The sequence below is a fragment of the Ramularia collo-cygni genome, assembly GCF_900074925.1.
Source record: "Ramularia collo-cygni strain URUG2 genome assembly, contig: RCC_scaffold05, whole genome shotgun sequence".
Classification (NCBI taxonomy): domain Eukaryota; kingdom Fungi; phylum Ascomycota; class Dothideomycetes; order Mycosphaerellales; family Mycosphaerellaceae; genus Ramularia; species Ramularia collo-cygni.
In genome coordinates this window covers 415125-441707 of record NW_019716259.1, presented here as the reverse complement: position 1 = coordinate 441707, position 26583 = coordinate 415125, and the positions used below count along the sequence as shown (strand labels likewise).

The window sequence follows — 26583 nt, the reverse complement described above, 5'->3', positions numbered from 1 at the left end:
TCAGCCATGCATAACAACAGCAACGTGCAGAAAGCCGTCCGTATATGCAGCCGCACGTCCAAGCTCATCCATCCGTGCAGCCAAAGGCACTGCCGCTCCATGCAGAACCGGTCGGGCATAGATAGGACTTCGTCGACTGGGAAATATACTGGGCAGGACCTTGTTGAGGGCAGTACCAAGTGTCTGGGGTTGTTTGGTTGGCAAGAGCAATGGTATCAGTGACTGGACTACGCGCAAATGGCCTGGAGTGGTCTCCTCAGGGATAGTGTCGGTGGCTGCACTGTTAGCCGATGTTGGGAGGTATAGCTTGATTGGCACGTGTCGGAGTTCCATGCCAGGTGGATTCAGCAGCTTGTTGTTCACGGAATTGAAAAGAGCGAGATCGTCTGTCTACATTAGCCTACACGACTGGCTTGAGACAGCTGGACGGATGCGTGAACTTACGGTTTTGCACCGCACTCCAGAGGTTATCAGAATCATCTTTACCCAAAGACATGACCGTCCGGGCCGTACCGTTCCTGATGAAATCGGCCTCTTTGACATTGTTGATGAACACGTCTTGCATGGTCTTACCTTTTTCATCGAGCTGTAGTAAATGCTCTAGCGGCAGTTCCGAATAGTGAATTGTCAACTTCCATGGAATCGGTGTCACTCCATTGCTGGGTTCCACCGTGGTCTGCGACGTCGGGTCTTCGATCCCAGGTGATGAGTCCAGATCGAGCGGCTCGGCACCAGAGAAGAGATCGTACAGCAATCCGATAGGATAGTGCCACTTCAGAGGGACGTCTTCGAATGAGAACCAAGCATCGTGAGACGAGACCGCGGGATCAATCAGGCTAGGCGCAAAGAAGGCATGTAGCCGCGGCAGGAGGAAAGCCAGATACGAAAGTCGTGGTCGTTGGACGAGATAGGTCTCTGATTCATCGTAGCTGCGGCAGTCCGGAGCCGCGAGTTTGATCTCCAGAGGTAAAGATCCACTCCATATCTTGGACTGCAGGCTGGTGACGTTTTTGGATGCTATGGGCATCGCCGGAGGCAGACGCAGTGACGAGCGGCTTGGTTGGGGAAATCTTGCAGGTTTGTGAGCATGTTGATGKTTGAGAGAGGTGGTCCGAGTGAAGTGAGGTCGGCAAGTCGTGGCTTGATGTTGAGATCGGAGCTTGGCGGTGTCGATGGAGCTGATGCTTTGGACAACACATCATCACCTTCACACCACGGCATATACATGAGAACAGCGAGTCGATTTGACATCCGAAGCAATGGCGAACTCACTGCTCATGCCACCGAGCAGCTCAGAGCCTCAGAATGCCCTGGCGCTCTCACAGCAAGCACCCAGCTTCTTCAAATCGCAAACCTCCTGGTCCCTGCCGTACCCATTGAGCCTGTTCTCCAACTCCGAGTCGCAAGAGAAGTGGCAAAGCTATGAAAACATTCTCATCGCATGTCTACGGACCGGGGACAATGAGTCCGCATATCTATATCTGGAGGAGCTCACCGACCGCTTCGGAGAAACAAACGAGAGAGTGATCGCGCTTCGGGGTTTATATGCAGAGGCCACGGCGCGGACACCACAGGAACTGGACGATGTGATGGCAAACTACGAGGAGATTTTGAAAGAGGATCCATCCGTCTTTACCATTCGCAAGCGCAGGGCGGCATTACTGCGATCCATGGGCAAAACATCGGAGGCTGTGACTGCTTTGACAAATCTTTTGGACACTTCGCCTACGGATGTTGAGACGTGGGCAGAGTTGGCGGATGTCTATGTTGAGCTTGGCTTGTATGAACAGGCAATCTTCTCTCTGGAAGAAGTGCTGCTCTTTGCGCCCAATGCATGGAATATGCAGGCGAAGCTGGGTGAGGTGCTATACTTGTCGGCGGTCCGCGCAGAAGGTGGAGATCAGTTGAAGACGTTGTCAGAAAGCATGAGGAGATTCTGTCGGAGCATCGAGCTTTGCGATTATTACTTGCGCGGGTACTATGGCCTGAAGCTGGTATGTTGTACGAGGGCATGGTCTGTCTGCATAATATCTAACTTGTGTACAGTCGACTACAAAGCTGCTGGACGTCCTGGCAACATCAAAGAAGTCGCAGCAAGCAGCTGCGGATCCCGTCACAGGCGAGCTGGCCACACCCTCCCTTGCTGCTGTGACCAAACTTAACGAAGTCGCTACGTCGAAGCTGGTCGAAATAGTGCGAAGAAGCGCATCAGGCGAGAAGGACTGGGATGGATACAATGCCGCCGAGGTTATCGCCGCACGCGAACTCATAGAGAAAGATGTGCAGAAGATTCAACGATGAAAAAAAACTGGATTTCATGCAGCTGTCGTGGTATCTAACTCAATATCAAGACCTCCCCCCAACGCCGAGATGCCGTACACCGTCCATCGGATCCAGTCATTCAGCTGATGGCGTGTGCGAAGACTTTCTGCGCCAGCTGGGAAAGCAGGCGCATCTTCTCCGGTTGGTCCAGTTCCTGAAAGACGCTGTATACCGACTTCCCCCGCTTATCCCGAACGGCACCCAGACGGTTGCCGGCAACAGCACCGGCGATCGCACCCGGAAGGTTGGCCACGATGAAACCCATGGCACCTCCACTCGCTCCGCCTACGATCGACCAGAACAGCTTGGTGGGTTTCTTATCGCCATCGGCCATGTCATTATCCCGCATCATCTCCTCAAACACATCGCCGAATTGCTCGTTGCTATACGTATTCGCATCTTCCTCCGTCTTCGCCTTGCCTCCGAATCCGAACGCAGACCACGGGAAGCCTCCCGGCATAGAGCCTCCTGCTTCTGGCATGGGTACATCTTGGCCCGCAGTGGGTCTACCACCGAAGCCGTGGAATTGGTTGCGCGTCACATCGTAGTCTCGTCGTCGGGACTCGTCGGAGAGGGTGTAGTATGCGTCGTTGATCTGCTGAAACTTCTTCGTGCGGCTTTGGCGTTCGGGACTATCGGCTGGCACGCGATCGGGGTGGTGGCGGAGTGCTTGTCTGCAGTGTCTGTGAGCAGGCCATGCTATAGGTGAATCGATGGTAGCTCAACGCACTTCTTATAGGCATCTCTAACTTGTTGCTGTGTCGCTTTGGAGTCGATTTCGAGCGCGGCATCTGTGTGTTTGTTAGGTGGTGCTGCTTGCATGTGATGCTCTTGCGGCGACTCACAGTAGTCAACCGGTGGGGCCGACATCTTGGATGTTTGACTGCTGGTATGTAATTTTTGTGATCCAAGATCAGAACCCAGTGTTATTTGCGGGCGAAGGGTCAAGGCCGTAAGTCGTGTTTGATGTGTGCCGTGGTATAAAAGTAGGTCTGCACTCGCTCGTGAACAGGCAGATGCAGATCGCAGCATTCCAAGTGGGGAGTAGCGTGAGTTACGTCACATCACAATCAAGACTTCGTTCATCTGTTGGTGCCGCGACCTCGATCACATCCTCATTCTGACTCTGTCTCGCCAAGTAACTGCTCCGTCAACCATGAGCATACGGGGAGCTCGAGCGGCAGCACTTACGCACACTGCATCCGCGACTGAATCCGCTGTAGGAGAGGACGCCCTGTCGGTAGACCGGATGCACGATCTGCYCCTGGTTCTTTCATCACAGAATCATCAATGACTCTCGCGGGCGTAGTCTGGTTGCAGACGCGAGCGCGCTTGTTCGAGACATATGCGCACTGCATATCATAGAGCATGTCTCGGCCAGCTCATGCCATATAAGCTCTACACTACCATGCCTGGCAACTAAAAAGGCTATATGTCGCGGATCTACAGCAAGCACGCAATAGAGCTCCAGCTCTAGACCTTTCCACGTCTCATACCAGTCAAATTTCTTCATTCCGATCACGAGCGTTTCATTTGCAACATCTACTCGTCTCAGTCTCTAATCATGGGAAGCACATCCAATGCACCAGTCATCCTTTTTGGATACCCCTTCTCCCCTTACGTTCAAAAGATTTCTTTACTCCTCCACTTGACCGAGGTTCCTTTCGAGTTCCAAGAGGTTGGCCCTCTGATTCCACGCCCGGAGCTCGAGTCCATTGGCATCACCTACCGCCGCGTGCCGATATTGGCGGTGGGAAAGGATATCTATTGCGATAGCAAAGTCCAGCAGAGAGTAATTCTCGAGAAACTCGCGAAGAAGAAGATACCGACATCGATTGCTGTAAGTCGGAGGCGCTTCGCGATAGAAACCGCTTTGACACCGGACAGGACCGAGCATGGGAAGAATGGGGATTTGTTGTGTTTGATCAAACACTTGGTCTTGCGCCAGGAAAAGTCATGACTCCTGAGTTTCAGAAGGATCGCGGGTCGATCTATCCGTTGTTGATCAGACCGGATTTTGATACGCTCCGGGAGTCTGCGATTGCGGACTTGTATAGTCGCCTCGACTACCTCGAGAACACGGTGCTCGAGAAGACGATGTACATTGGCGGAGATGAAATCACACTGGCCACTGTCCACGCGATATGGGGCATTCGATGGGATTTACACGGCATTGAAGATCAACGTAAGCCATCCAAAGGCCTCAACATGGTTGAAGATCATGTAGACTGACGTTTGATCAGCACCGGGGTTGGGAGAAAAGCATCAAGCCGTCGGAAGGGAACGATTCCCCAAAGTCTGGCGCTTGATTGACAGCCTACCCCTTCCGGACTTGCACAAGATCAGCTTCGAGGAGGCCAAGGAGAAGATCTTCCAGTCTGACTACACCTCTGATGTCAAAGGACTTTTGAAGGATGAGCCGACGGAGATACCAATCGGTACTCCTGTTACTGCCGATAATCTGGGTAAGTCTTCCATGGCTAATACGGTCAATTTCTCGAAGCATCCATGCTCTGTCTAATACCCGTAGGCTCGGACCCACGAAAGCACTCCGTACACGGTAAACTTCAAGCGACGGATGGGTATGAGTTTGTCCTTGATGTGCCTACCGGGCTTCGCATCCACTTCCCACGTGAGAGTGTCATTCTTCGCAGGGCGTAAGATTCGTCCCGTTACAGCAGCCATGGATCCATGGTCACAAGCCCAAAATAAAACCAAGAACGCACTGTCATAGAAAATTCATTGCTTCTGGTACCCGGAWTAATTGCCAAGAGTGCCGTGCACATGATTAGTTTGATGACGAGTGCTCTTCCTCACGATGCTTACTATTTATTTAACTTTTGTACGGGGATGAGGGGAGCACATCTAGCTACCTAGAAGAGCGTTTACCCCTCTTCCTGGTAGAGGAGGTGCGCGGGTATAATAAGAAAGTAGGTTGAAGTATTATCATCCATGGAGTGATACTCGGCTCAAAAGAAGTACGATGAATTTATTAAGTATGGACATCACGAAGGAGCTCTGACCCTGCTTGAAGGATGGACGGGAATCGAAATCTCTACATATCTGGACGACCAGGATTATAATCAATAGCCAAACGTGGTGTAAAGATTGTTCTTGGTAGTGGCGAGATGAAGTGTACTAAGTCAGACATTGAATGTCTTTTACTTGGTGGAACATTCCCCAAATTCGTAAGAGGTCCGGAGTCAAGCAGATGAGTTCGAGAGATACACGTAGGTCAAATATGTGAATGTAGACGTGGATGGGTTGAATCTTACATATGTTGTCATACCGGGATGGGTTGAATTTTGCATACGTTGTCATACCGGGATCGTATGAAGATCTTGTAAATTTCGTTCCGCCAGAGCTGACTGGAAAAGCCAAGATATAGAATAGAGCGGTGGTAGGGCAGGCCGTGCGAGGAGAAGTCTCGCGTGTCGAGTGGTCATCCGGCGTACCGATCCCGATTTCCAAAGTCGTCAGATACGGAATCATTGGAAACTTTCAATGGAGTGGACAAGTCTGACATTCTAGAAAGCCGAATAGGAGCAACGAAAGATATAATCGCAGCTGGTGTTGACGGGGGTTGAGACTGTTTCGAAGCCAATTTTGCAAGCTATCAGATGTCCGAACATACCTTTTTCTCTGACATACATGAGTCAGGATCTAGCTTCTAATCGCCCGTTAAAGCACTCCCGCCGAGTATCTACAGATTCGACGGTAGACTAGACGCACATAAGGCGATTAGTCTGAGCTGTAGGAGGTAGGTACTCTGCTCTAGTGGGATTCGAGCTACCTGAAACTAGCATCCCACTTCCCCAACCGTGCTGGGAGGTCCGTCCGTTGAGTTGAGCCATGTCAGACCTTCGACGGGCATCGAGGTCCATCATATCGAACATCATTTGAACAAACACATGCGAGCAGCCGCGGGAGGCCGTTGCGAGTCAAATCTCCTTCGAGAGACCTTCCGGCGTGGTAGGATGTTGTACTTGTGTCGATATACGCAGTCAGGGTCAAGCTGCATAAGCGTCGCCAAGCAGAACAACCACAAAGTGGATGCTACCTCCAGGCGAGAGCTGTTGGTATTAGACAATTGAGTTCATGAGGTCATAACACATGTTCTGTGCTGCGTGGRTCTTGAGGTTGGTGAACTCTTACCGCTCGTGGCAGAATTGCTGTAATCGTACATGATATTTTGGTTCAGACTAATATGCCGCTGTGCTCAGTCCACATCCCGAGGGCAGAATGTTGAGTGGGAGTAGAGTTCGAGGCCATGTCGACAACGAACACATGTTCCGACTACAATCGGTAAAGCAAGGATAGACCTTGTAAAGACTTGCCATAGCTCCCGTGGCCGTCGGTTCGAGCCAACTCGTTAGAAATATTGTCCCGACAACCCAATTGTGCAATGTAGCCAACTCTCAGCTCCATCGAAGTTGGCACATGGACTTTGAAATCCATGAGAATCGGCATCTCTGGCATTATCGCGCCATCGGTATTGTGATTAGCGTAGAAAAGGTGCTGAGTCCGAGACGATGCAACCCCGGTAGGTGGATGCACGTCTGCCGTGCCAACGCACCAATGCACACTCGGCTGGGATGTGTGACGGTGGACACTGACTCGACGAGGGTCTTTCAGACAAAATCTTCGAGCTTGACCGAGCAGAGCTCGCAGTGGACAACTGCAGCAAGCTGTATTTGGACGAATACGGCTGATTTTCTGATCCAGCTCCATGCCTTTGGAGCATCAATCCAGGGGAGCGGTTGGGTACAGTAGATCGATCGCATGTCGTAGCCGAAGCTGTCAGTCGCCAAATTTCAACCCGATCGCGTTCCTGCGGAGATGAGCCCGCAAAAGAGCGTGCTTTTCGTCGCCGACTGCGCTGGCACTGGGCAGACACGGACGGGCGACGCAAGGCAGTTCTCCGTAATAACATTCATCACACAGCGTCGGTTTGGGTGAGGAGAGCAGGAAGCTGGCCGTCGATCCGCGCTCTGCTGGTCGTATCGGATGTCGCTGGCCCAGTTCCGATCCCAGAAGAGTGGCACCCCGCCAGATGGCGGCGATGGCGGCAGGCTTACCGTCGCCTCCTATTCGCTCTCGGGCCATCCGCAGGCCTGTGGGTGGCTGATCGAGGAGGAGGCGAGAGTTTTAGCTGCTGAAAAGTGGTGCCCGGGCCATTCCACATTCACATGGGAATTGATACCTACTAAGCATCTAATGTCTGTTTGCGACCTATTATTACGGTTGGGTTCCCCAGCCCACTTGCAAGGTGTCCTGGACCAAAGCTCGCCGACTGTACCAACCATCATCCCCGCGTGTCCCGGGAGTTGAAAGAGAGCTGTGCCAGCCGGCTGGACACCACCTTGGCTGCCGTACCKCTGGATTCACGTTGATGACATTGATATTATTGACATTCCCGCCTTGCTGTCTACGCGACTACCACGTCACGCTCTCGAGAGTCTTCATGTAAGCACCCGACGACGGATTGCGCTGGCGCCGGCAATTGACTGGTCATCGCAGAAAGTCCTGCAGCCCTTGTGCAACGGCAATATAACGCACCCTCGTGGTATTCTCCGATCGCCCCACTACGACGCAGGACTCGAAACAGACTATACACATACCGAAGAACTTTTGCCAGTACAACCTTACCTTACCTGACCCGTGGGTGTGTGAGCAAGAGCAAGACAACAAGGAAGGAACGCGGTTTGGTTCGATTCTTCCGAGCAGCGACGTACGGTTGCTCTCAACGCAAGCAGCGACATCTGGTTGCTCGTAACTCTGTTCCTCTACACATCCGGCCGCGACCGACAATTTCGCTTTCCGTTCCGCGTACATCCACGAGTACACTTGTCGCTTTTTCTTCACGATGTTGGGTCCTCCGCCGCAACACCAGCAGCAATACTCCCAATACCACGGCCACCCTCCCCCGCAGGCCCAGTATCCCTCGAACGGCGTCCAGCACGACGGCAGACCTCAACATCCACAGCAGGCAAACGGCCATCCCCACAGCGCAGACATGCTTCCATATCAGCAGTACAGCGGAAGCTACGGCCAGCCTCAGCAATATCCCCAACCCCAATCTCAAGCGCAGCACCTGCAGCAACAGCAGCAGCAGCCGCAGCAGCAGCATCAAGCGCCGTACTCTCAACAGCAACAGCAACAGCATCAGTCACAACAGCCACCACAATCACAACCACAACCACAGCAACAGCAACAGCAACAGCAACAGCAACAGCAGCAGCAGCAGCAGCAGCAGCTGCACCAACAGCAGATCCCGCAAGCTCAACGCTCTTACATGCCGAATCAAAATCACAACCAGCTCCCACCGCTCGGCCCCGGCATGATGCCTGCTGTAGCTGAATCACAGAGCTCACAAGCCACCAGCCCTGCCAATGTAACTCAGGCTTCGCCGTACATGCCAGGACCGCCGCAGGGAATGCATCAACAGCAGCCGCTAGCTCCACCGGTGGCGCGCGGAAGCGTGAGCGCTTCGAACAACACGCCAAAGGAGAAGAGAATGAGCTCAAGCTCCGAGAGAGGCCCATACCGGTACTCTCTGGAGGTCGTGCAGCAGCCGCAGCGGGCCCGCATGTGTGGATTTGGCGACAAAGATCGCCGACCCATCACTCCTCCACCTTGCGTTCGTCTAGTCATCAGCGACATCGCAACTGGTCGCGAGGTGCCCATTAGCGATATAGATTCGGACCCTTCGTTCTACCTACTGCAATGCGATCTGTGGGCAGAAAGTGCAGATCGCGAGGCCAACGTCGTTCGCGCCTCGAGCAACTCTCCGGCAGTCAGCATCAGTAGCGCTACGACGACTTCGTATCCGCCACCGCAAGAGCCGGTGCCCCGGCACTTGCACGAACAGCAAGGCGTTTTCATTGACGACCAGGGGCGTCCAGTGTACTCCAACGTAGCAGGCTTCGCCATGGGCGTAGTCACTAGGCCCGGCATGGTTCCACCGTACGGCATGCAAGGCTATCCTGCCAATGGCGGGATGTACTATCCTCCACAAGGTGGACAGCAAATGCCATACATGGCGCCGCAGCAGAACACCGCAATGTATACGCGCAACCTGATTGGCAGTCTTACTGTGAATGCTTCCAAGCTCACAGACGATTCCGGCAAGGCCGGCTACTGGTTTGTCCTGCAGGACCTCAGTGTCCGAACCGAAGGCTTTTTCAGGTGAGTATCCTGGCTATCGACATGTGGTCCTGCAATTGCTGACTTGTTGGTGTAGACTCCGCATGAGCTTTGTCGATATCAGCGGCCCGACGTCCTCCGGCGGTGTTATCAAGGGCGCCACGCCGGTTCTGGCGTGGACCTTTTCTGATAAGTTCCAGGTATACTCGGCGAAGAAATTCCCCGGTGTCATCGAGAGTACCGGCCTGAGCAAGGCATTTGCGAGTCAAGGAATCAAGATCCCAATTCGTAAGGACAACAAGAATGATGCACAAGAAGAGGACGATGGCGATTGAGCACCAGCAGAGCTCGGCCTAGATTCGCCGCAGTTTGCATGTTCGATTGTAGTTAATGTTCTCCCGCAGGCTGCAGCAAACCCACCCAAGTTCCTCGGGCCGCAAAGATCGCGCGACTTCAAGTCGCCTAACGCCTATAATGAAGAGACTGAGGAGGTGGTGCAATGACGAGCCCAAAAAGGCTGATGCGTTTTAGTAAGCTGTTGCTTTCACGCTCGCTCAGTCGAGCTATGAGGGCAAGTGCATACCATATCGCAGGCTACAGGGTGGCAGCGGGAGTCAAAAGTGGCAGAGGTAGTGCATACGACGGTAGTCTTGCAGCCACGTACAGCCGAGTAGAACTAGGATCGCTATGAAATTATTTCAGCATGTGTCTTTTCTCCAACGCTGCTATTCTGCCCTTGTTGTAGAAGCAGTAGGCTGATCCTCATGGTCCAGTCATGTATCAAGGTGATGAGAGCATTGTATTGTACTGTACCTTAGGTACGGTACCTTAGAATACCTAGCAGGTGCCCCGCCAAACTTTGATGGGGGATTCTGGCGGACCGCCCTCCGCGACTTCACTCACCCGCATTGCGCCAGTGACCAGGCCATCTCTCCTTCAACTGTCGCTACATCACCCCAAAGACACCCTTGCGATTCTCACCACCCACGGTCACATACGATGCCCCCGTGCTAAATCAACATGCGAGGCATGAGACTTGACGGCCTGTGCGAAGCGGATCTAGAGACCTTCGCCCGCAGACACCGACACAATGTTCGAGAAGGACATATACCAGCTGATCCGCGGGCTCCGCGCTCGCAAAGGTACGGAGCGTGAATATATCCAAGAATGCATTCGCGAATGCCGGAAAGAGATCAAGAGCCAGGACATGGATCAAAAGGCCACGGCGCTGCTGAAACTCGTCTACCTGGAGATGTTCGGACACGACATGTCTTGGGCATCGTTCAACGTGCTGGAGGTCATGTCTTCGGCCAAATACTTGCAGAAACGTGTTGGATATCTCGCGGCGGTGCAGAGCTTTAGGCCAGACACAGAAGTGTTGATGCTGGCGGAGAATCTGCTGAAGAAGGATCTCAATTCCCCCGACAAGGTCACGATTGGGCTACCCTTGGCAACCATACCACATGTGATCAACACGAGCATGGCAAATTCGCTGCTCACGGATCTGCTGCCCCGACTGTCTCATTCCCTGCCCGCCATAAGAAAGAAGACCATTGTAACGCTGTATCGGCTGGCTTTGGTGTATCCCGAGACCTTGCGGCCAGCATGGCCCAAGATCAAGGAAAGACTGTTGGACGAGAATGAAGACTCAAGCGTTACTGCCGCTATCGTGAACGTGGTATGCGAGCTGGGCTGGCGGAGACCGCACGATTTCCTCCCACTCGCACCCCGACTTTTTGAGCTTCTGACATCGGGAACCAACAATTGGATGGCCATCAAGATTATCAAACTTTTTTCCGTGTTGACGCCGCTGGAGCCACGGCTAGTGAAGAAGTTGCTCCCTCCTTTGACGACCATCATCAAGAACACGCCCGCCATGAGTCTGCTGTACGAGTGTATCAATGGCATTATCCAGGGTGGCATCATGGAGGCAGCCGAGGGAACGACAGAAGGAGATGAGATTGCTCGGCTGTGTGTAAACAAGCTGAGGGCAATGCTGGTAGTGGAGGGGGATCCGAACCTGCGATACGTGGCATTGCTGGCTTTCGTCAAGATCACGAGCTCACACGCCGATCTTGTCTCCCAGCATCAGGATGTCATATTGGAGTGTATTGATGATGCCGACATATCGATTCGAACACGAGCACTGGACTTGGTAGCTGGAATGGTGAACGCGAACAACCTGCAGACTGTCGTCGAGAGATTGCTGCGCCAGCTGAGAAGTGCTGGTAAGGCTTCTGCTGTGGACGAGCAGGAGCATGACCGAGCGGCTCATGATGGCATAATACCCATGGCCGATGATGAAGAAGACTCTCAAGCAACTATCCGTGCGAGGGAGCAAAAATCCAAACAGGCCCCGCCATTACCCGACGACTATCGCACGTCTGTGATTGAGCGAATTGTGGATATGTCCTCGCGCGAAACTTACACCAATCTGAACGACTTTGAGTGGTATGTTGGTGTACTGGTAGAATTGGTCAAGCAGTGCCCATCGTCCTCATCTACAGGGAAGTTTGGCATTCTGTCCAACCCGGTGGAGAAGGATCAGTTGGGAATCGCAGACCTTATTGGCTCGGAACTACTCAACGTGGCAGTGCGAGTGAAGGCTGTGCGCCCTGAAGCCGCTGCAGCCGCACAGTCTCTTCTTATGATTGAGCAGCGAGAAACACTCTTTCCATCAGGAAGTACTGGTGGACAGGGCGTGTTGAGAGCGGCGGCATTCGTCGCTGGAGAGTATGCGAATATGTTGCCCGATACTGAAGCCGTCCTGACGTCTCTGTTGCATTCGTCTTGCGCTCAGCTTCCTGCCACCACGCTGATGAGCTACCTACAAGCAATACCCAAGGTGTTCACGGCTCTGACATCTAGCCAGGAGATCTCATGGAGTTCGACACGAAAAGGCACCATTAACTTACTCATTGCTCGGGTAGTGCACTTTCTGGAGCCCTTGACATTGCATCCCAATTTAGAGGTCCAGGAACGCGCAGTGGAGTATCTAGATTTAATGCGTCTCGCGTCTGAGGCTGCATCCAACCAGGATGTTGATACCGACGGCTACGCCGAGCCTCCACTGTTGCTCACCCAAGCCATACCGGCACTCTTCTCTGGCATGGAGCTCAATCCGGTGGCAGCAACAGCTATCCGTAAAGTCCCACAGCCAGAGGACTTGGACCTCGACACGCCTATCAACAGCGAATTGCACATGATTTTGAGTCAGGCAGACTATGACACCGGGTTCGAGGACAACAACGATGACGTCTATAGATTCTACCACGAGAAGCCCTCTGCGGTCAAGTCCGCTTTTGCAAGACCCGCAGCAGATCTTCTCGAACCACCCACCGCGAGTCGCTCGACGTCTTATCAATCTGGTGATGATGAGAGTGTCGATCGCGAGTCTCTTCTGCGGAAAAAAGCCGAGCGACGCGAGCGCTACAAGGATGATCCTTACTACATTGATTCCGAACGCGGTTCAGGTGCATCGACACCAATGCACAATATCTTGCGGAACGCCAATGGTGAAGACCTTGATGTTGACGACATTCCCGTCATGGAACTGAAGCTCGACCCTGGGGAGACAGCACAGGAGAGACATCGGCCAATTCCTTCACATCCAGTCCGCAAACAAAAGAAGCACTTTGAAATTGCCGCAGACGAGACGCTGGGCGGAGATGATGTTCCTGCCTCGTACTCTTCAAGTCCTTCGAAGGCGTCGGCCAAAGCGAAGAAATCGCTGTTGCAATTGGATAGTAGCGGGCTCTCATCGCTTTCGTTGGATGACACATCGGTAAATCGCTTGCCTGGCGGAAGCAGACTGGATGTCGAGAGGCGACTGGCAGAGGAAGAAGAAATGACGCGAGCTATCAAGGAGGTCGAGAGGCTGAGGTTGGAGATGCAAAGAGCCCAGGAGAGGATCCAGCCTAAAGATATACCTGAAGAAGGCACCGTTGTCAAACGTAAGAAGAAGAAGAAGGAGAGGAAGGTGGACATATTGGGCGATGATGCTGGCGGCGAGGGCGAGGATGGGACCGGCGTGGCCAAGAAAAAGAAAAAGAAAAAGAAGCCAAAGGAAGGTGACTCCGCCCAGAAGGAGGCCGAGCCGGTCGATGAAGATGCTGCACCTGTCAAGGCCAAGCGGAAGAAGAAGCGGCAGGTCACATTTGACGATGATCATGATGAAGCAGGCGCATAGATATGACAAACAAAGCCCAGTGAAGATCATGGTCAGAATTTCTTGCCTCCTCAAAGCGTTCCACATGCGAGGATGATACTACTCAGCTATCCTTGGTCATCGAATGGGCTCAGAAATTGCGCCGCACGCCAGTCGCAACTTGTTGCTTCTTCATGACCCACCCACTCTCTCCACGAATGTCTCCAACTCCCATCCAWATTTGTTCTGCAAACGAGTACCCCACGTTCGTTGCTTGTGAAACTCAATCTTGGGCTCTGGATGGGGACAATGGAAGACAATCGAACCTTTGCCGCCGCGATGCTTGAATGTCACCGCAGATCCGGAACACTTTCCTCCTCGCTTGGCGGTGAGCCCAGCTTCGTCAAGAGCTGCTACGATGGTATCGAAATGGAGCATCTTCTTGTTCTTGGGGTCGGAGGTGAAGAGTCGGGAGAGTGTGTCCCTGCTTGCTGGACTGACTGCGATTCTTTCCTGCGCGGTGTCTCTTGCGGTCTTCGCTTGTTCGACTTCTGGGGCGGAAGGGCTGGGGAGGATAGTGTGGTCTACACTCTGATGTCGGACTTTCACTTTGCCTCGTGGTTTGATGGGAGTGTCGTCTACGCTTCCCCAATACGTCTGATTTGTGTACGCGGCATTTGGTGAGACTTGCTCCAATGTCTTGGGATCGGCAATGTTGGTAGCTGCGAGCGATGTCAGCGTGATCCTTTGTATTTTGAGTCGACGAAGCTCGAGCGAGGCATGACCTCTCCTCACCTTCTTCAAGGCATTTCTGACCTTTACTGGAGACGGCACTCGCAGGAGGAGCTGGCTGCACTACTTGGGCGACATTCGCTGTCTTCTCAGAAGACTCCGACGCATTGTTTGACTTCCCAGAAGACTCCACCGCGTTGCTCGACTTCTCAGAACACTGTTCCACTGCGGTTGGCTTCTCAGACAATCCTGCCAACTTGGACGACTGCTCAGACTTGACAGGCTCGACAGTCTTGACAAGTTCGCCAATTGTGCTTCGAAGTCCACTTGGCTTTCCCGTAGACCGCCACGAGTTCGCTTGTATGGAATGATCTGGCCGGCGCCGCCTCGCCATCGACCTTGAGCCAGACGGCTCATTGCTTTCGGTGATCAACGCAGTAGTCTCGCTGGCTGCCTCATCTGAGAAAGAAGAAGTCAGCCAGATGTTGTGCGCTCGAGCCTTTACTCTGTCGATGTGTCCTGGCTTCAGCTGGCTAAAGAGCTGGTGGACCTTGATTGCAGCATGACTCAAGGACTTCCATGTGGCTTTCGTGATGCCGACAATGGCTCCGAGCCATCTTCGTGCGCATCTCGCAAGCTTTGTTGTACCTTTCTCCAAAATGATCCTGCCGCAACATGAACAGTGGTAATGATCGGCTGGAATAGGAATTCGTGGAAGTCGATAGAGAGCATCGCGTATAACGGGGTCGTGACGAGCTGTCTCCATGATTATGCGTGCAAAGAAGTCGATTTGATTCATTTCTGCGAGGCTCGCCATGATGGGAATTGAGGGAGGGTGGTCTGAGGGAAGGATTGAGGTTGGCCAGAAAGAAAACGCGGTAGGAGTTGGGAATGCTGCGTTTGTAGCCCGACGTAGCCCGTACAGAGAGCTGCATGTCTAGCGTCGGAGAGCTGCGGATGTGTGCATACGACGAGACAGATCGTGTGCTACCTGACAGGACCAAAGATTGCACCTCAAGTCTTCGGCCTTCTGGGCGCTGGTTATATATTATCATCATGGTGAGCTGATATTTCGAGAGAAGCGCTCTCGCTGATGGAGACCGCAGTGCGGTTGTACCTGAAGATTCACTTCGATGACAAAGGATAAACCTTAAACCTAAACCCTGTCAGCGATGGCGGTCTGTCGTGCGACACAATCTTGAAGCGGGGCTGGTGACGAACAGGGTCCATTCATTCGAAATACATAGGCCAGCCCATTCTCCGCCTGCGGTGTTTTATCGCGGCCGTTGGCATCCAATTGCGCCCCTTGAGCCATGGTACTTTTCGAGAGATGGAAAAGATTTTCTCCAGCGCTGTACTATTTATCAAAGCTCTCTTGGGTTAAAGACCACTCTGGTTCATACGCGATTGTCACTCAACCCGGTCTTTGATTGCCAACCGGCGCAAATTGTCTCTCACACAGCATTCCTGTGTACCAAATCATCTTTGCGGTCCCTTGTAGGTAGAGCAATCTGGAGTGAAATCGTGCGCACGATTATAGGGGAATAGGGTTAGAGTCGGGGTAGTGGACCACTGCCATCAAAATTAGCGACGGACCGGAAGAGGGGCAACCCGAGTGAGTGGTATGCTTAAAAAGTAGCTTGTTACGCATTATATCACTTTGTACCCTGAGGTATGATTGCCTATGRCATATCGATCTCACGGCTCATAATGTTACATATTAGATCTGTCCCCAGTAGTCATTTCTCGTAATCTCCATCTCCAACTCCTCCGGCCAGGGGTCCAGAAAATGCTCCAAGTGTTTCCTCCAATTCCTCGCAACTACAGCCGTACACCAGGCCGACGTATACTCCCAATAGCTTGGATACCATCCCGAGAATTCCCAGTCGATGATCCCAACAAGCTTTTCGTTTTGCACAATAATGTTGCAGGAGTGCAAGTCTGCGTGAGTGAAGACCGGAGGCGGCCACGATGCTCGATCCTGACGCTTGATCATCTTTTCGATTGCCAGCTTCTCTTCGTCAGACCAGTGAATATTAGCCAGTGGCGGCTGACACCATCGACGAAGCCATCGATGAAACTCGGGTATGGAATCGAAGGGCCCAAAACGCTTGCCGCGCGTATGAGCGATTCTGAAATCCAAAAGCGAAGCGCCGACGCAGCTCTGCATAGCCATGCTCGGCGGCTCGAGTGCGCGGAGCTCATCCATTGCCGTACGCAGTTGTGAGAATAGAGAGTCTTTGGAAGCCTCGGAAAGCGAAGGTAGGACGACGCTCAACATCTGGCCTCGTATTCTCTCCATGACTATGTATCCTCGACCTTTGCGCTCAAAGGTGCAATAAACTTTGGGGACTGGTAGTGAAGTTTTGGCGGAGACGAATTGCATCGTGGTGGCTTCAGCGAGATGCGAAGATTCTCCATCTTCCTGTCTTTGAATCTTGACAATCTTGTGCCTGGAGATGGGGATGCATGTTCCACTCCTTTTGTATAGCCTGCCTGTTGTCTGTAGCGCTAAGAGGGTTAGCCAGCGGCGGACACGCGTATCTTTGATTGGCTGGAGAGTAGATGTTGGTGACTTCTGTGTTGCGCTCATGCCGTACAGTATGTTTGTGAAGCAGACAGTGGTGGAAGCTACCTGGATGGAAGGGGGACAGAGGGAGTCGCGGGCGGTTCGACGGCACGGAGCGAATCTAGCCAGAAAGGGAATAGCTCGACGATATCATCGTCCGGCTTCGCACGTGCCGCAAAGCTTGAATTGAGACCCTCGGACAGAGATTCAAGAGCAAATACCATTTTCCACAATCTGTCTATATATAACGACGCCGCCATGCGGAGTGTTTCGAGCGGAATGAAAAGGGAGAGACCCGGATCGACAGCACAACCTACAGCTCACAGCTATAGCTGCTCTCAACGGTAGTGTCGCCTTTGCCATCGTAGCGAACCTTTTGAGGGTATGGACAGAGGAAACGGCTGTTCGTCGTTCCATTGGAATCCTTGAAATTGACTGGCAAAGTCTCGGGAACAGTACCATTCTCCACCCAAGCTCGCAAGGCATCAAAAGTGGTTGTCGGCTGGCCGCCATTTCCCCCGAAACAGTGACCAACACCAGGAGCCTCAAACATACGGAAATGGTCGTGAATGTTGGGGATCTCGGAGGTCAGGGCATCGTAGTATTCTAATGTGCCACCGAGTGGAATCAGGGGATCAAGCTTTGGAGATGTTAGCTGTTGATTGGAAAAGTAGTGAGTATAAATCTAAAGCTTACCGTGCCGTGATATCCCAGGATCTTGCCACCACGTCGAAAGTAGGGCATGAGGTTGGTGTCGAACCCGCTGATGTGGGCATATTGGACGAGTGACGATTGAAAGATGCGGTCGTAGTCGCTTTGTGTGAGGTTACGGAAGTCCATGGCGAGGTCTCGCTCAACGAAAACAGAGATCCATTCMGTGAAGAGGGAGTTTGGCACGCCGGTACAGGTGCCATTATCGGAGCAGCTTGTGAGAGCAGTTGCCTGAGCAATACCCTCGAGAACCGTGATGTTGGTCCCGGGTGCCACACCGTGCCACAGAAATTCGCCGTTCGCAGATGTGGCCCCAGTCCAAGTTGCGTTGGATACAATGGCGGCAGCTTCTGATATCTCCATCTTCGAGCCATTGCAGTCGATGGATTTTCCCACGACCGAGAAAGGGTCGAATTTACAGGAGTGAACGTCAGAAACGAGACCATCGATGACACCGTCCAGACCGTCGCAGGCTGCGGTGGCTGCCAAGCCGATCTCGTGCAGTTCGCAGGGCGCCGGATATTCGCCCAACATATTCATGACGAGTTGCGGGTAGAATCCGTTTAAGAAGAACTTGCTCCAGTTGATCGCGGGAGCGGAAGCCGCGATACCGTCGTACGCATCAGGGTAGCGTTGAGCAAGCATCAGCCCCTGACGACCAGCTTGAGAACATCCGCTAAAGTAGGAGTACTCCGGTAGCTTACCATAGAAGCTGTTAATGAGGCTCTTGCTAATGATGGCCTGCTCATTGAGAGAAGTCGTCATCAAGTTCTGTAGCAAGTAGAGGTTGACGTTCCCCGGGCTCACCGTGCCCCACTCGGAGGCAGGTTTTCCTTGTTGTCCAGCATCGGTCGTGGAAGTTGCATATCCTTCGCCAACGGCAGCTTGCATCTGAGCAGTGGAGAGTGCATATCTTCCGGCCACTAGCCCACCACCTCCTACCGCCTGAAGCAGGCCGTTCCACTCGAGGGGAAGCCAGGCTTCGACTGTGACGATGTCATCCTGGACAGGGTGCGTGTATGTAACGGTTATGTTGCAATAATCGACGCTCTCGACCTCGAATGGGCCATGATTGAAGTTGAAGTCCCCTGCAACACTGGTACTGAAGTTTGTGACTGCGGCTGCAGTGATGTTGAGAATGTCGACGCCGAAGATGACAGGGGCAGCCAAATTCCTCGGCCACGCAGAGAGAGGTGCCGTTGTCATAGAGCGCCATGGGGAAGAGGAGATGTACAGAAAGAGCTGCTGGCTATGACTAGGAATACATACATTTATATGTTGTTGTTCTTCACGCTGAGACGCCGGGCAGACGAGCCAGTGTTGTCGGAGATGACCTCGTACATGGCTCGAACTACATGACTTAGCATGGAAATCGCGTTCCGTCGCACCGTGGAGGGTGGATAATAATTAAAGATGGTTGAGACGACACACATAGTGTATACAGCTGTGCGAGCATTGAGATATGTTGTCGTATATCTCGCTTTTAAGCTTCCGAACGACATGCCAAGCCTCGCAAACTCTGCGTATTCGTCGTTCCCCTTCAGGCTAGTCTAGGATTTCTCTACCTTCCCCTGAGGTCGATCGAAAGGAATTGCCCTCGCAAAATCTGCGTACTCGCTCTCCTCGCTCGCATCGCCGAGACTTCCCACGCCTCCTATGCCCCATCCCACCACCTGGATCGTCATGTCGCCCAACGAGGAAACTCTTACTGCACCCAAATCCTTACGTAAAGTGCATCGCAAATCCCGCAAGGGCTGTGCGAATTGCAAGGCTCGTAGGGTCAAGGTACGGTCGACGCGTTGCCCAAACGTATGGGCACTGCGGYACGGATGCCATTGTTTGGTTGTGAGGCTGACTTGCATGTTTTTCTGCAAAGTGTGACGAGTTGAAGCCACAATGTAGCAATTGCACAAGACGGGATCTTCGCTGCAGCTTCTTGCCTTTGCTCTCTAGCCCAGACTCGCAACATCTCATTACCGCAGGCTCACCAGGCCGACCAGAAGTACCGTCACCACGGCCGCCACACGATCCCGCGGAATCGCTTTGTGAACATCCATTAGAAGGATTGGACATTGAAGATTTTTCATTACTCCACCACTACACCATTTCGACATCACATACTCTGGCCACTGTCCCCGGACTTCAAACTTTCATGAGAGTTGATCTCCCGCAAATTGCATTTTCCGACAGGTTCCTACTGCACGGTGTCCTTGCCGTTGCCGCGCTGCATCTATCTCGGTTCAAAAAAGATGCTTCGGAGATCAATTACTACACGACCAAGGCCATGCATCACTATGGCATTGCACTACGCAAAACGGCCCTGCTCATGGCACAGGGCGATACCCGGAGTGGTCCGGCTCTTTACTTGTTTTCGATGCTATGCTTCTCCTATACCTTGGGCTCCGGGCCAAGACCAGGCGATTTCCTCCTCTTTGGAGAACATGGAATATCCGATTGGTTGGTACAGCTCCGTGGCATGAGATCATTGCTCGAAGTCCATCCTGAGATTCTCCACGGTGACACTTTGTCACCTTTGTTCAAAGTTGCTATTCGCAGCGTGGCTCATTCTAGCTCTGGGACTGACCATCTCCCCGAGCTGCGTAAGCAGATTCTAGCAGTTGACCCACCCGATGCAGAGCTCACGGCTTMCTTGGCTGCCTTGGATCAGCTTTCCGAACGCTTCGACGCCATCATGACATCTAGCTCTCAGATCTTCCCGCAGCAGGTCTTTGTTTGGATCTATCAGCTCGAAGACAGTTTCGTGGGTCTTTTACAAGAAGGAAAACCGATTGCGCTTGTCATTCTTTCTCATWTCTGCATTCTGCTCAACCGTCTTTCATCCTTTTGGTGGACACGGGGTTGGATGGAACATTTGCTGTCAGAGATTCATGGCTCCCTCAACCAGGAGTATCGAACTTGGATGCGGCGACCGATGGAGGAAACCGGTTGGATTCCGGGCTGAGACAGCTAGGACTTACATGCTTTGACTTCTAAGATTGTGACAATACACTACGAAGTATAAACCTGACGGAGTAGACAGGACCTAAACCACGGAAGCAGCTCGGATTGTGACCTTCGATCTACAGCGATCTGCCCTGGACACTTCCCACGTCCATGCCTACCTGTTCGATTCACTTCGTACTTGCTCATTTTCCTGCTCATATCTTCACTTCCCATGCGTCTGCCGGGCAGATCAATTCGCCACCACTCATTCATCATATTGTTCGTTAATGTCTCGCCGCAGCAGTCCCCGAGGACACTAACATCCCCCTGAGACCGACGCCGAAGCTCCTCCCCGCGACGAAGAAGAATTGGATACGTCGAATCAATACAAGGGATGTTGTGCCTTAAGAGCTATGAATAAACTGTTCAGTCTCCTGCGACAGCCCTCTACCAGCCTCGCGGTAGTGTTACTACTTCATGACAAACCAATAGGAACTGATTCAGCAACACTCCGCCTGATTCCGGCGCTCAAACAGCCAGCCGAGGATCTATTGTGCGTCTCTTCATTGTGTCTGTGTTCAAAAACCATTACTGGGACCCACCAAACCTGGTCGCTTGCTAGAGGTGTCCTGCTCTTGGTCAAAGCTGCCAAAATGCGTGACCCATTCGTTGGGTAAATATACACGGAATGTCGGTACATGGAAGGAAATAAGTGTCTGAATGGAGGCAGATATTCTTCGTTGTATCCGAGGACTCGCTCCGCGGTTCAATCTCCACCTTCCATCACATTTTGTTACACGCGGCAGATTCTTCCACGGACTTTTTGCTGTCGTACCGCACAAATGAAGGAATGGGCGCACCAGCGGCTCTGCAAGCCTTCTCCCAAGCGGCACGAGATTCGTTCTCGGCAGACCTCTTGTGAGATATCGAACACGACTTGTTACAGGTCCTGCCTCCGACTGCGGCGCAAGCCTTACTGGTCATCTCGCCRTCAACCATAATGGGACCATCTATAGCTTGATCGGGAGAAACTCCTTCAGGGAGTTTCCTTCCGTAATGCCTTCGACACGCCGTGAGGTAGTACTGAGTGGGATCCGGCGTGTTGAGGTCGCAGGCTAAAATGTCGGCACCATCCTCGTGCAAGATAACCCATTTGGCATCCAAGCATTTCATATTGCACTCTACGTTTGAGTGGCAGGCAGTCCCAGGGGCATATTTGGCTGCCAAAGCTGAGCTTGCGAAGAGGGCGATGATGGCGAGGAACTGCATGGTGATCTGAAAAAAGGATCTGTCAGAGAAAGCACTTTTGCTGCACTCTCATGACCGGGAGTTGCTTACTATGATGTGATGGGTTGACTGGTTTGGATTGTATGGGGGCAGGAGCTCTTTGATTTCTGAGTATGTTGCTGAATGACTACAACTCGTGAGGTCAAGAGTTGGTTTATATACAGACATACATACCCCTACATTCTCAGTGCTTTGATTCTTTCTGTTCATGGCTCTCAAAGTGTAAATTCCGAATTCGGGCAGAGGACGATAGATCGAAAGCCGCTCAGCTGTCGATGCAGGAAACGTTTATCAACTCGCCAAGACCAGAAATGTTTGGCAGCAATTGAGCATAAAGCGGATATCGGTCCGGGAAGGCTTCCAACGTGCTCATCTCTGGTACGTCTAAGAAAATTGGTAGACGCACAGACCGCATCTCCCGGTCGCTATCTTTGACATTACATCCTACAAGAATGGCATAAATTTGCTGTGAAACTAGAGCGTATCGAGCGTGGATGGCCGTTAGTGACCGGGTTGTAATGACATTAGATCAACAACAGCTGGTTTATCTTGCGTGTAAAACGACAGCATGCTCAATGTACTTTACAACTGTAGGATGATTTGTGCCGTCAATTGTGAAGGTTCCGTAAATTGCTGAAATGGGACGCAAGATCTGTACCATCGATTTTTTCTCCGAGAGATACAACTGGAACCATAACGATGAGAGTGGCTGGCCACCAATGCGTTCCATAACGATGAGGCTTTGTTGGCTATAGTAAATCTCCAAGGTGTAGGATCGAGGGAGCCACACCTTGGTCTGATGGTGAATTGATGGTACCTCGTGGCCGATGCAACAGTTTCGCGGCATGTTGACTGAGCTGGGAAAAGTGGAGCGCGAAATCAGAGTTCTGGCTTCGATTTTACGGGAAGTGCGACCACAGCACCAGAGACCCAAGTCATCACGTCAAACGTGACCTGTTCAAACGTTCAATCGCTAGATTACTACTCAAGTCGGTAACGATTAGGGAATTCCTAGAGTTGTATGTTTTGCAATTCGCGCTTTTTTTTTTCCCTTGCTCCCGGTGGCTCAAAACAGACAAGAAAGGAACAGGGATGATAAAAAGGGAGAGAATCAAGAGAATTTCGATATCCTTTCCACGATCAGAAGCMGCTGGCATCAGATCAGGTTAGATCTGCGAAGGATTACCCGCAAGCTCGTATGCAACTCTGCGCCGAAGCATTCATCGACTGCCGAATGAAGAATCAAAGTGGGAGCTGTATAACAGCGGCAAAGACTTCAGATGTCAGCCGGCCAACATCCACAAGGAAAGGCTAAGGCTTATGAAAATGACTTGATCAATCCTGCTCTTTGTTTTCCCCTTTATTCTACTCTCATGAGTTTATTGCTTTGAAATGCTGTGTACTGACCGTGATATAACTTAACAACTCATTTCAGGTACCCGCCCTTCTGTTCTGACCGGTCACCATTCCAGAATAGAATAGTCTAATTCCCTATCTGATCATCCTCTTGGACGGCTTGTAGAAAGTCGGAGCGCCCTACCATTTAGTCGACCATGATCAAAAGTTAATTTAATCCTCATCAGAGCCCGACGTGTACAAGTAGTCCAGTGTTGGGTAGATTCGGGAACATTCACTTGCATAGATTCACTCACTTGGATTTGTAATCAGAGCTCTGGATGAAAGTTTCTAGCACGTAATTCACAGGGGGTTCAAGAAAGGCCATTCGCAGCGTCGTTTCTCGAGGCTCTGCGAGCCCCATTGTCCCTTATCACACCTGACGAAACAACTACTCGTAGGCCTGCGGAACGAGCCTTTTCATCGGCTCGTCCGCCCAATTCGGTATGGCCTGTTCACTCAACTAGGTCACACGTGGCCTTTGGCTTTCATCGCACGCTATGTGATGTTTATAAACGAGGAAACAAACCGTTGATAATGTTGGCGACTTACAGATGTATACAATCTTCTCCTTGAGTCCTACAATTTCTTCTCATTTCGAGCCTTGAACTCAAGAACTCCGCACAGTTGCTCGACATGACGACTTCCACAATCATAAAGTCTCTCTCCTGGAACCATCCGGATGCTACTACTCTCCGCAAAGCACAGCAGCAGGAAATCGTGGGCTGGCGTCCGATTGGTCCTGGTGTGTCGGCGACAGCTGCCAACGTTCCCATCTTTCTTGTCGCCTACCAAGGAGACGAGCCAGTGGGATGTGGAGGTCTACGACCACTGTCCGACCAAGGCCTGCCTGGACAAGTAGAGGTCAAAAGAATGTACGTCGTGCCTTCTCGTCGAAGTTCTGGCAAAGATGGAGCGCCTACAGTAGCCCTCTTACTACTAGAGGCTCTCGAACAAGCTGCGAGGGACAACGGGTGGATGACTGTCAAAGTCGAGACGAGCAAAACCATGGCACAAGCTAGGAAATTCTAWGAGAAGCACTCGTACGTGCCGTGTGCTGTTTTTGGAGGGTATCGGGGCTCCGATCACAGTGTCTGCTTCGAGAAACATCTGTGTTGATGTATGTTCCACAGAGAGATTGTGTCAGTCCGCGGCTATAAGACTGCCACAATGGATTATAAAGCTCAATGTAGGGCCATCGAATGTTTTTCAGCTCAGCTTTTGGCACCATCTCAGCGTCTATGTGAGCGACAGAATCAAATTGCATCAATCGGCATCACTGGAACTTCATCGTGACGTCTCGCCAACTGACCAGTCTGATTGGATAGTCTGCAAGAGCATAGGCAGAAGTAGTCAGGTAGGATGCAATGGTAGCTGATCCTTTTCCTTGTTGGTAGGCACTTCTATCATCAAAGCAGAACGGTTTAGACTCACCGCTTGAGCTCGATCATATTCACACATCAGAGTGCCTCCCTGGTCCTTAGCCCCAGAAGAATGGGATACTGAGCCTCTATTTCCCACTCAAGTTTTTGTCGCGATGGATTGTACTTCCATACTTGTCATTGGTGATACGTTGAAGATAGTCACTAATGTTGAACGGGAATGTTTCATCGATGGATTTAGCGTCTAGCCACCAAGGTTGGATTTGATGTCGGACGTTACTTGTGAACTGCAATCCAGAGCAAACTGTCCGGGGATGTCTCAAGACAGTGCTCAATCGTACTACGACTTCTGACTCACACCATACTTCTGACCGGAGAGATTACGGATTCAGACCCTTTTTTGTGCGTGAACACTGACGAGTAGTCACAGAGTGTGCTAGTCTAAGGGCCGTTATGTCTTACATTTGGACCTTAAGATCTACAACAAAATTAGCTTCAAGTACTAGCCTTGTACGACACCGAAGCGGTTCGGCCTTGTCAGGGGTAGGCTGACAATGGGTCAATTCTGGACGACACTCGAGACGGCGGCCTATACGCTCCGCGGTCAGTGCCAAGAATTATGTCGATACCGTCCGCAGCCACGTGCAAAACAACACTGATGGGCATTCTCTAGGCGCATTATCCGAGGTACTATCCGAGCTCGGGAACACAACACACGAAAGCTGGGCCAAGACCTGGCAATCCGGCGGCCTGTCTTCTCCTACACGGCTGAAGGCGGCATCAACGAAGAACGTGGAGTTCCTGGTCAGGGTAGCCGTCTTGCCACCTCCCATAATTCAGATACAGGGGCAATGTGGCGGCGTTGGATCGAAGGCTTCGCTGTCTGCCTTTACACGGTCCAAGGCGTGAGCGCACCGACGAGAGCGCTGATCGATATGAGGTGCCACAAGAGCGGTTGAGGGCGTATGTGTGTTCTGTATTTTGGGAGATAGAGGCTGATAGGTTCCATCCGTAATCTTACAATAAAATGCGAGTCTTTTCTATTGGAACATCCGTGCATATCAAAGTCTTCCTTTGGTGAGACCGATTCGAAGCCCGAAAAAGCGTAGATGGATGTATGTCCGAAGAAGAGAAGCTGGAGAAAATACCTACCTGAATGGCACGAAATACGCTGACTAATCATCATCCCTAGCCGCTGTTCTTAAAGTCTCCACTTGAGAACTAAGCATGTATGCCTGAGGCTTAAGTAGTTACGTAACTTAGGCAGGACTATATAGCCGAGGAATTTTCCCTTAAGTAGATTTAATTAGAGTTTATCTATTTTAGAACATCTAGTAGCTAAGAGCTTAAGTCTAGCTCCTTAGCTAGACCTATAGTCTACCTTGCCTACTTAGGGCTAGTAGGCTAGCTAGTTCGTCCCGTTGCCCTATATAAGACGATTTAGAAAGAAGCCTACTAGCTTAAGAACACGTATCTTAGATATTAACACAGCCCTTAGATTAAAGCGACGAGAACTCTTCCGCTAGACTACCCTAGGAGTTAGCTTAACGCTARCGTTACGCTATATACTTCCGTAGCTAGGTAAAAACTCTAACTTAGACCGTATACCTAAGCTAGAGCCCTCGGAAGCGCTTTATAACCGTCCTCGGAGCCGTAGTAGCTCGCCCTACCTTATCGAGTAAGGGCTATACTAAGAAAGTCGCTAATATAGCGCTTAGATACGCTATATCCCGTAAGAATCCCTCTTAAGTATATACTACTATAGCTAAGCTAGCGCTAATCGCCTTAGCTTAGCTAAGCATCCTAGAAATATAATATACTATATCTTAGATAACTATAATAGGCACTTAATATATTACGCACGGTAACCTATTTCCTTCCGCCCTACTTAAAGGTGTCTTAGTAATTCGCCGCTATAGCGCTTAAGAAAGACTCTACACTTAAACGAA

The 26583-nt window shown here is 51.6% G+C and overlaps 12 protein-coding genes; 6 read left to right on the top strand and 6 right to left on the bottom strand.

Annotated features, from left to right (window-relative positions):
• Positions 1-1027, bottom strand: RCC_03887 (related to Autophagy protein 5; the record flags this gene model as incomplete). XM_023769171.1 has 2 exons in its annotated part: positions 1-386; positions 445-1027. 2 exons carry the CDS (start codon positions 1025-1027, stop codon positions 1-3), a joined length of 969 nt encoding a protein of 322 aa, XP_023624939.1.
• Positions 1028-1259: 232 nt separating this feature from the next.
• RCC_03886 (related to kinetoplast-associated protein KAP) lies at positions 1260-2301 on the top strand (the record flags this gene model as incomplete). XM_023769170.1 has 2 exons in its annotated part: positions 1260-1994; positions 2047-2301. 2 exons carry the CDS (start codon positions 1260-1262, stop codon positions 2299-2301), a joined length of 990 nt encoding a protein of 329 aa, XP_023624938.1.
• Positions 2302-2401: 100 nt separating this feature from the next.
• On the bottom strand, positions 2402-3192 carry RCC_03885 (probable SIS1 Heat shock protein; the record flags this gene model as incomplete). XM_023769169.1 has 3 exons in its annotated part: positions 2402-2996; positions 3053-3113; positions 3168-3192. 3 exons carry the CDS (start codon positions 3190-3192, stop codon positions 2402-2404), a joined length of 681 nt encoding a protein of 226 aa, XP_023624937.1.
• A 694-nt stretch (positions 3193-3886) lies between these two features.
• Positions 3887-4983, top strand: RCC_03884 (uncharacterized protein; the record flags this gene model as incomplete). XM_023769168.1 has 4 exons in its annotated part: positions 3887-4162; positions 4210-4507; positions 4566-4787; positions 4853-4983. 4 exons carry the CDS (start codon positions 3887-3889, stop codon positions 4981-4983), a joined length of 927 nt encoding a protein of 308 aa, XP_023624936.1.
• A 3205-nt stretch (positions 4984-8188) lies between these two features.
• RCC_03883 (uncharacterized protein) lies at positions 8189-9803 on the top strand (the record flags this gene model as incomplete). XM_023769167.1 has 2 exons in its annotated part: positions 8189-9510; positions 9566-9803. The coding sequence occupies 2 exons, from the start codon at positions 8189-8191 to the stop codon at positions 9801-9803; spliced, it is 1560 nt and encodes a 519-aa protein (XP_023624935.1).
• A 755-nt stretch (positions 9804-10558) lies between these two features.
• RCC_03882 (related to APL5-AP-3 complex subunit, gamma-adaptin, 107 KD) lies at positions 10559-13657 on the top strand (the record flags this gene model as incomplete). Its single annotated transcript, XM_023769166.1, has 1 exon — positions 10559-13657. The coding sequence occupies one exon, from the start codon at positions 10559-10561 to the stop codon at positions 13655-13657; it is 3099 nt and encodes a 1032-aa protein (XP_023624934.1).
• A 361-nt stretch (positions 13658-14018) lies between these two features.
• RCC_03881 (uncharacterized protein) lies at positions 14019-15146 on the bottom strand (the record flags this gene model as incomplete). The annotated part of the gene is made up of 1 exon (XM_023769165.1): positions 14019-15146. One exon carries the CDS (start codon positions 15144-15146, stop codon positions 14019-14021), a length of 1128 nt encoding a protein of 375 aa, XP_023624933.1.
• Positions 15147-16067: 921 nt separating this feature from the next.
• Positions 16068-16940, bottom strand: RCC_03880 (uncharacterized protein; the record flags this gene model as incomplete). The annotated part of the gene is made up of 1 exon (XM_023769164.1): positions 16068-16940. The coding sequence occupies one exon, from the start codon at positions 16938-16940 to the stop codon at positions 16068-16070; it is 873 nt and encodes a 290-aa protein (XP_023624932.1).
• A 289-nt stretch (positions 16941-17229) lies between these two features.
• Positions 17230-18833, bottom strand: RCC_03879 (related to feruloyl esterase B precursor; the record flags this gene model as incomplete). XM_023769163.1 has 2 exons in its annotated part: positions 17230-17556; positions 17613-18833. 2 exons carry the CDS (start codon positions 18831-18833, stop codon positions 17230-17232), a joined length of 1548 nt encoding a protein of 515 aa, XP_023624931.1.
• A 477-nt stretch (positions 18834-19310) lies between these two features.
• RCC_03878 (related to regulatory protein involved in control of sterol uptake) lies at positions 19311-20589 on the top strand (the record flags this gene model as incomplete). XM_023769162.1 has 2 exons in its annotated part: positions 19311-19412; positions 19504-20589. 2 exons carry the CDS (start codon positions 19311-19313, stop codon positions 20587-20589), a joined length of 1188 nt encoding a protein of 395 aa, XP_023624930.1.
• Positions 20590-21353: 764 nt separating this feature from the next.
• On the bottom strand, positions 21354-22067 carry RCC_03877 (uncharacterized protein; the record flags this gene model as incomplete). XM_023769161.1 has 2 exons in its annotated part: positions 21354-21845; positions 21909-22067. 2 exons carry the CDS (start codon positions 22065-22067, stop codon positions 21354-21356), a joined length of 651 nt encoding a protein of 216 aa, XP_023624929.1.
• A 3121-nt stretch (positions 22068-25188) lies between these two features.
• Positions 25189-25543, top strand: RCC_03876 (uncharacterized protein; the record flags this gene model as incomplete). XM_023769160.1 has 2 exons in its annotated part: positions 25189-25237; positions 25308-25543. The coding sequence occupies 2 exons, from the start codon at positions 25189-25191 to the stop codon at positions 25541-25543; spliced, it is 285 nt and encodes a 94-aa protein (XP_023624928.1).
• Between the last annotated feature and the right edge of the window lie 1040 nt (positions 25544-26583).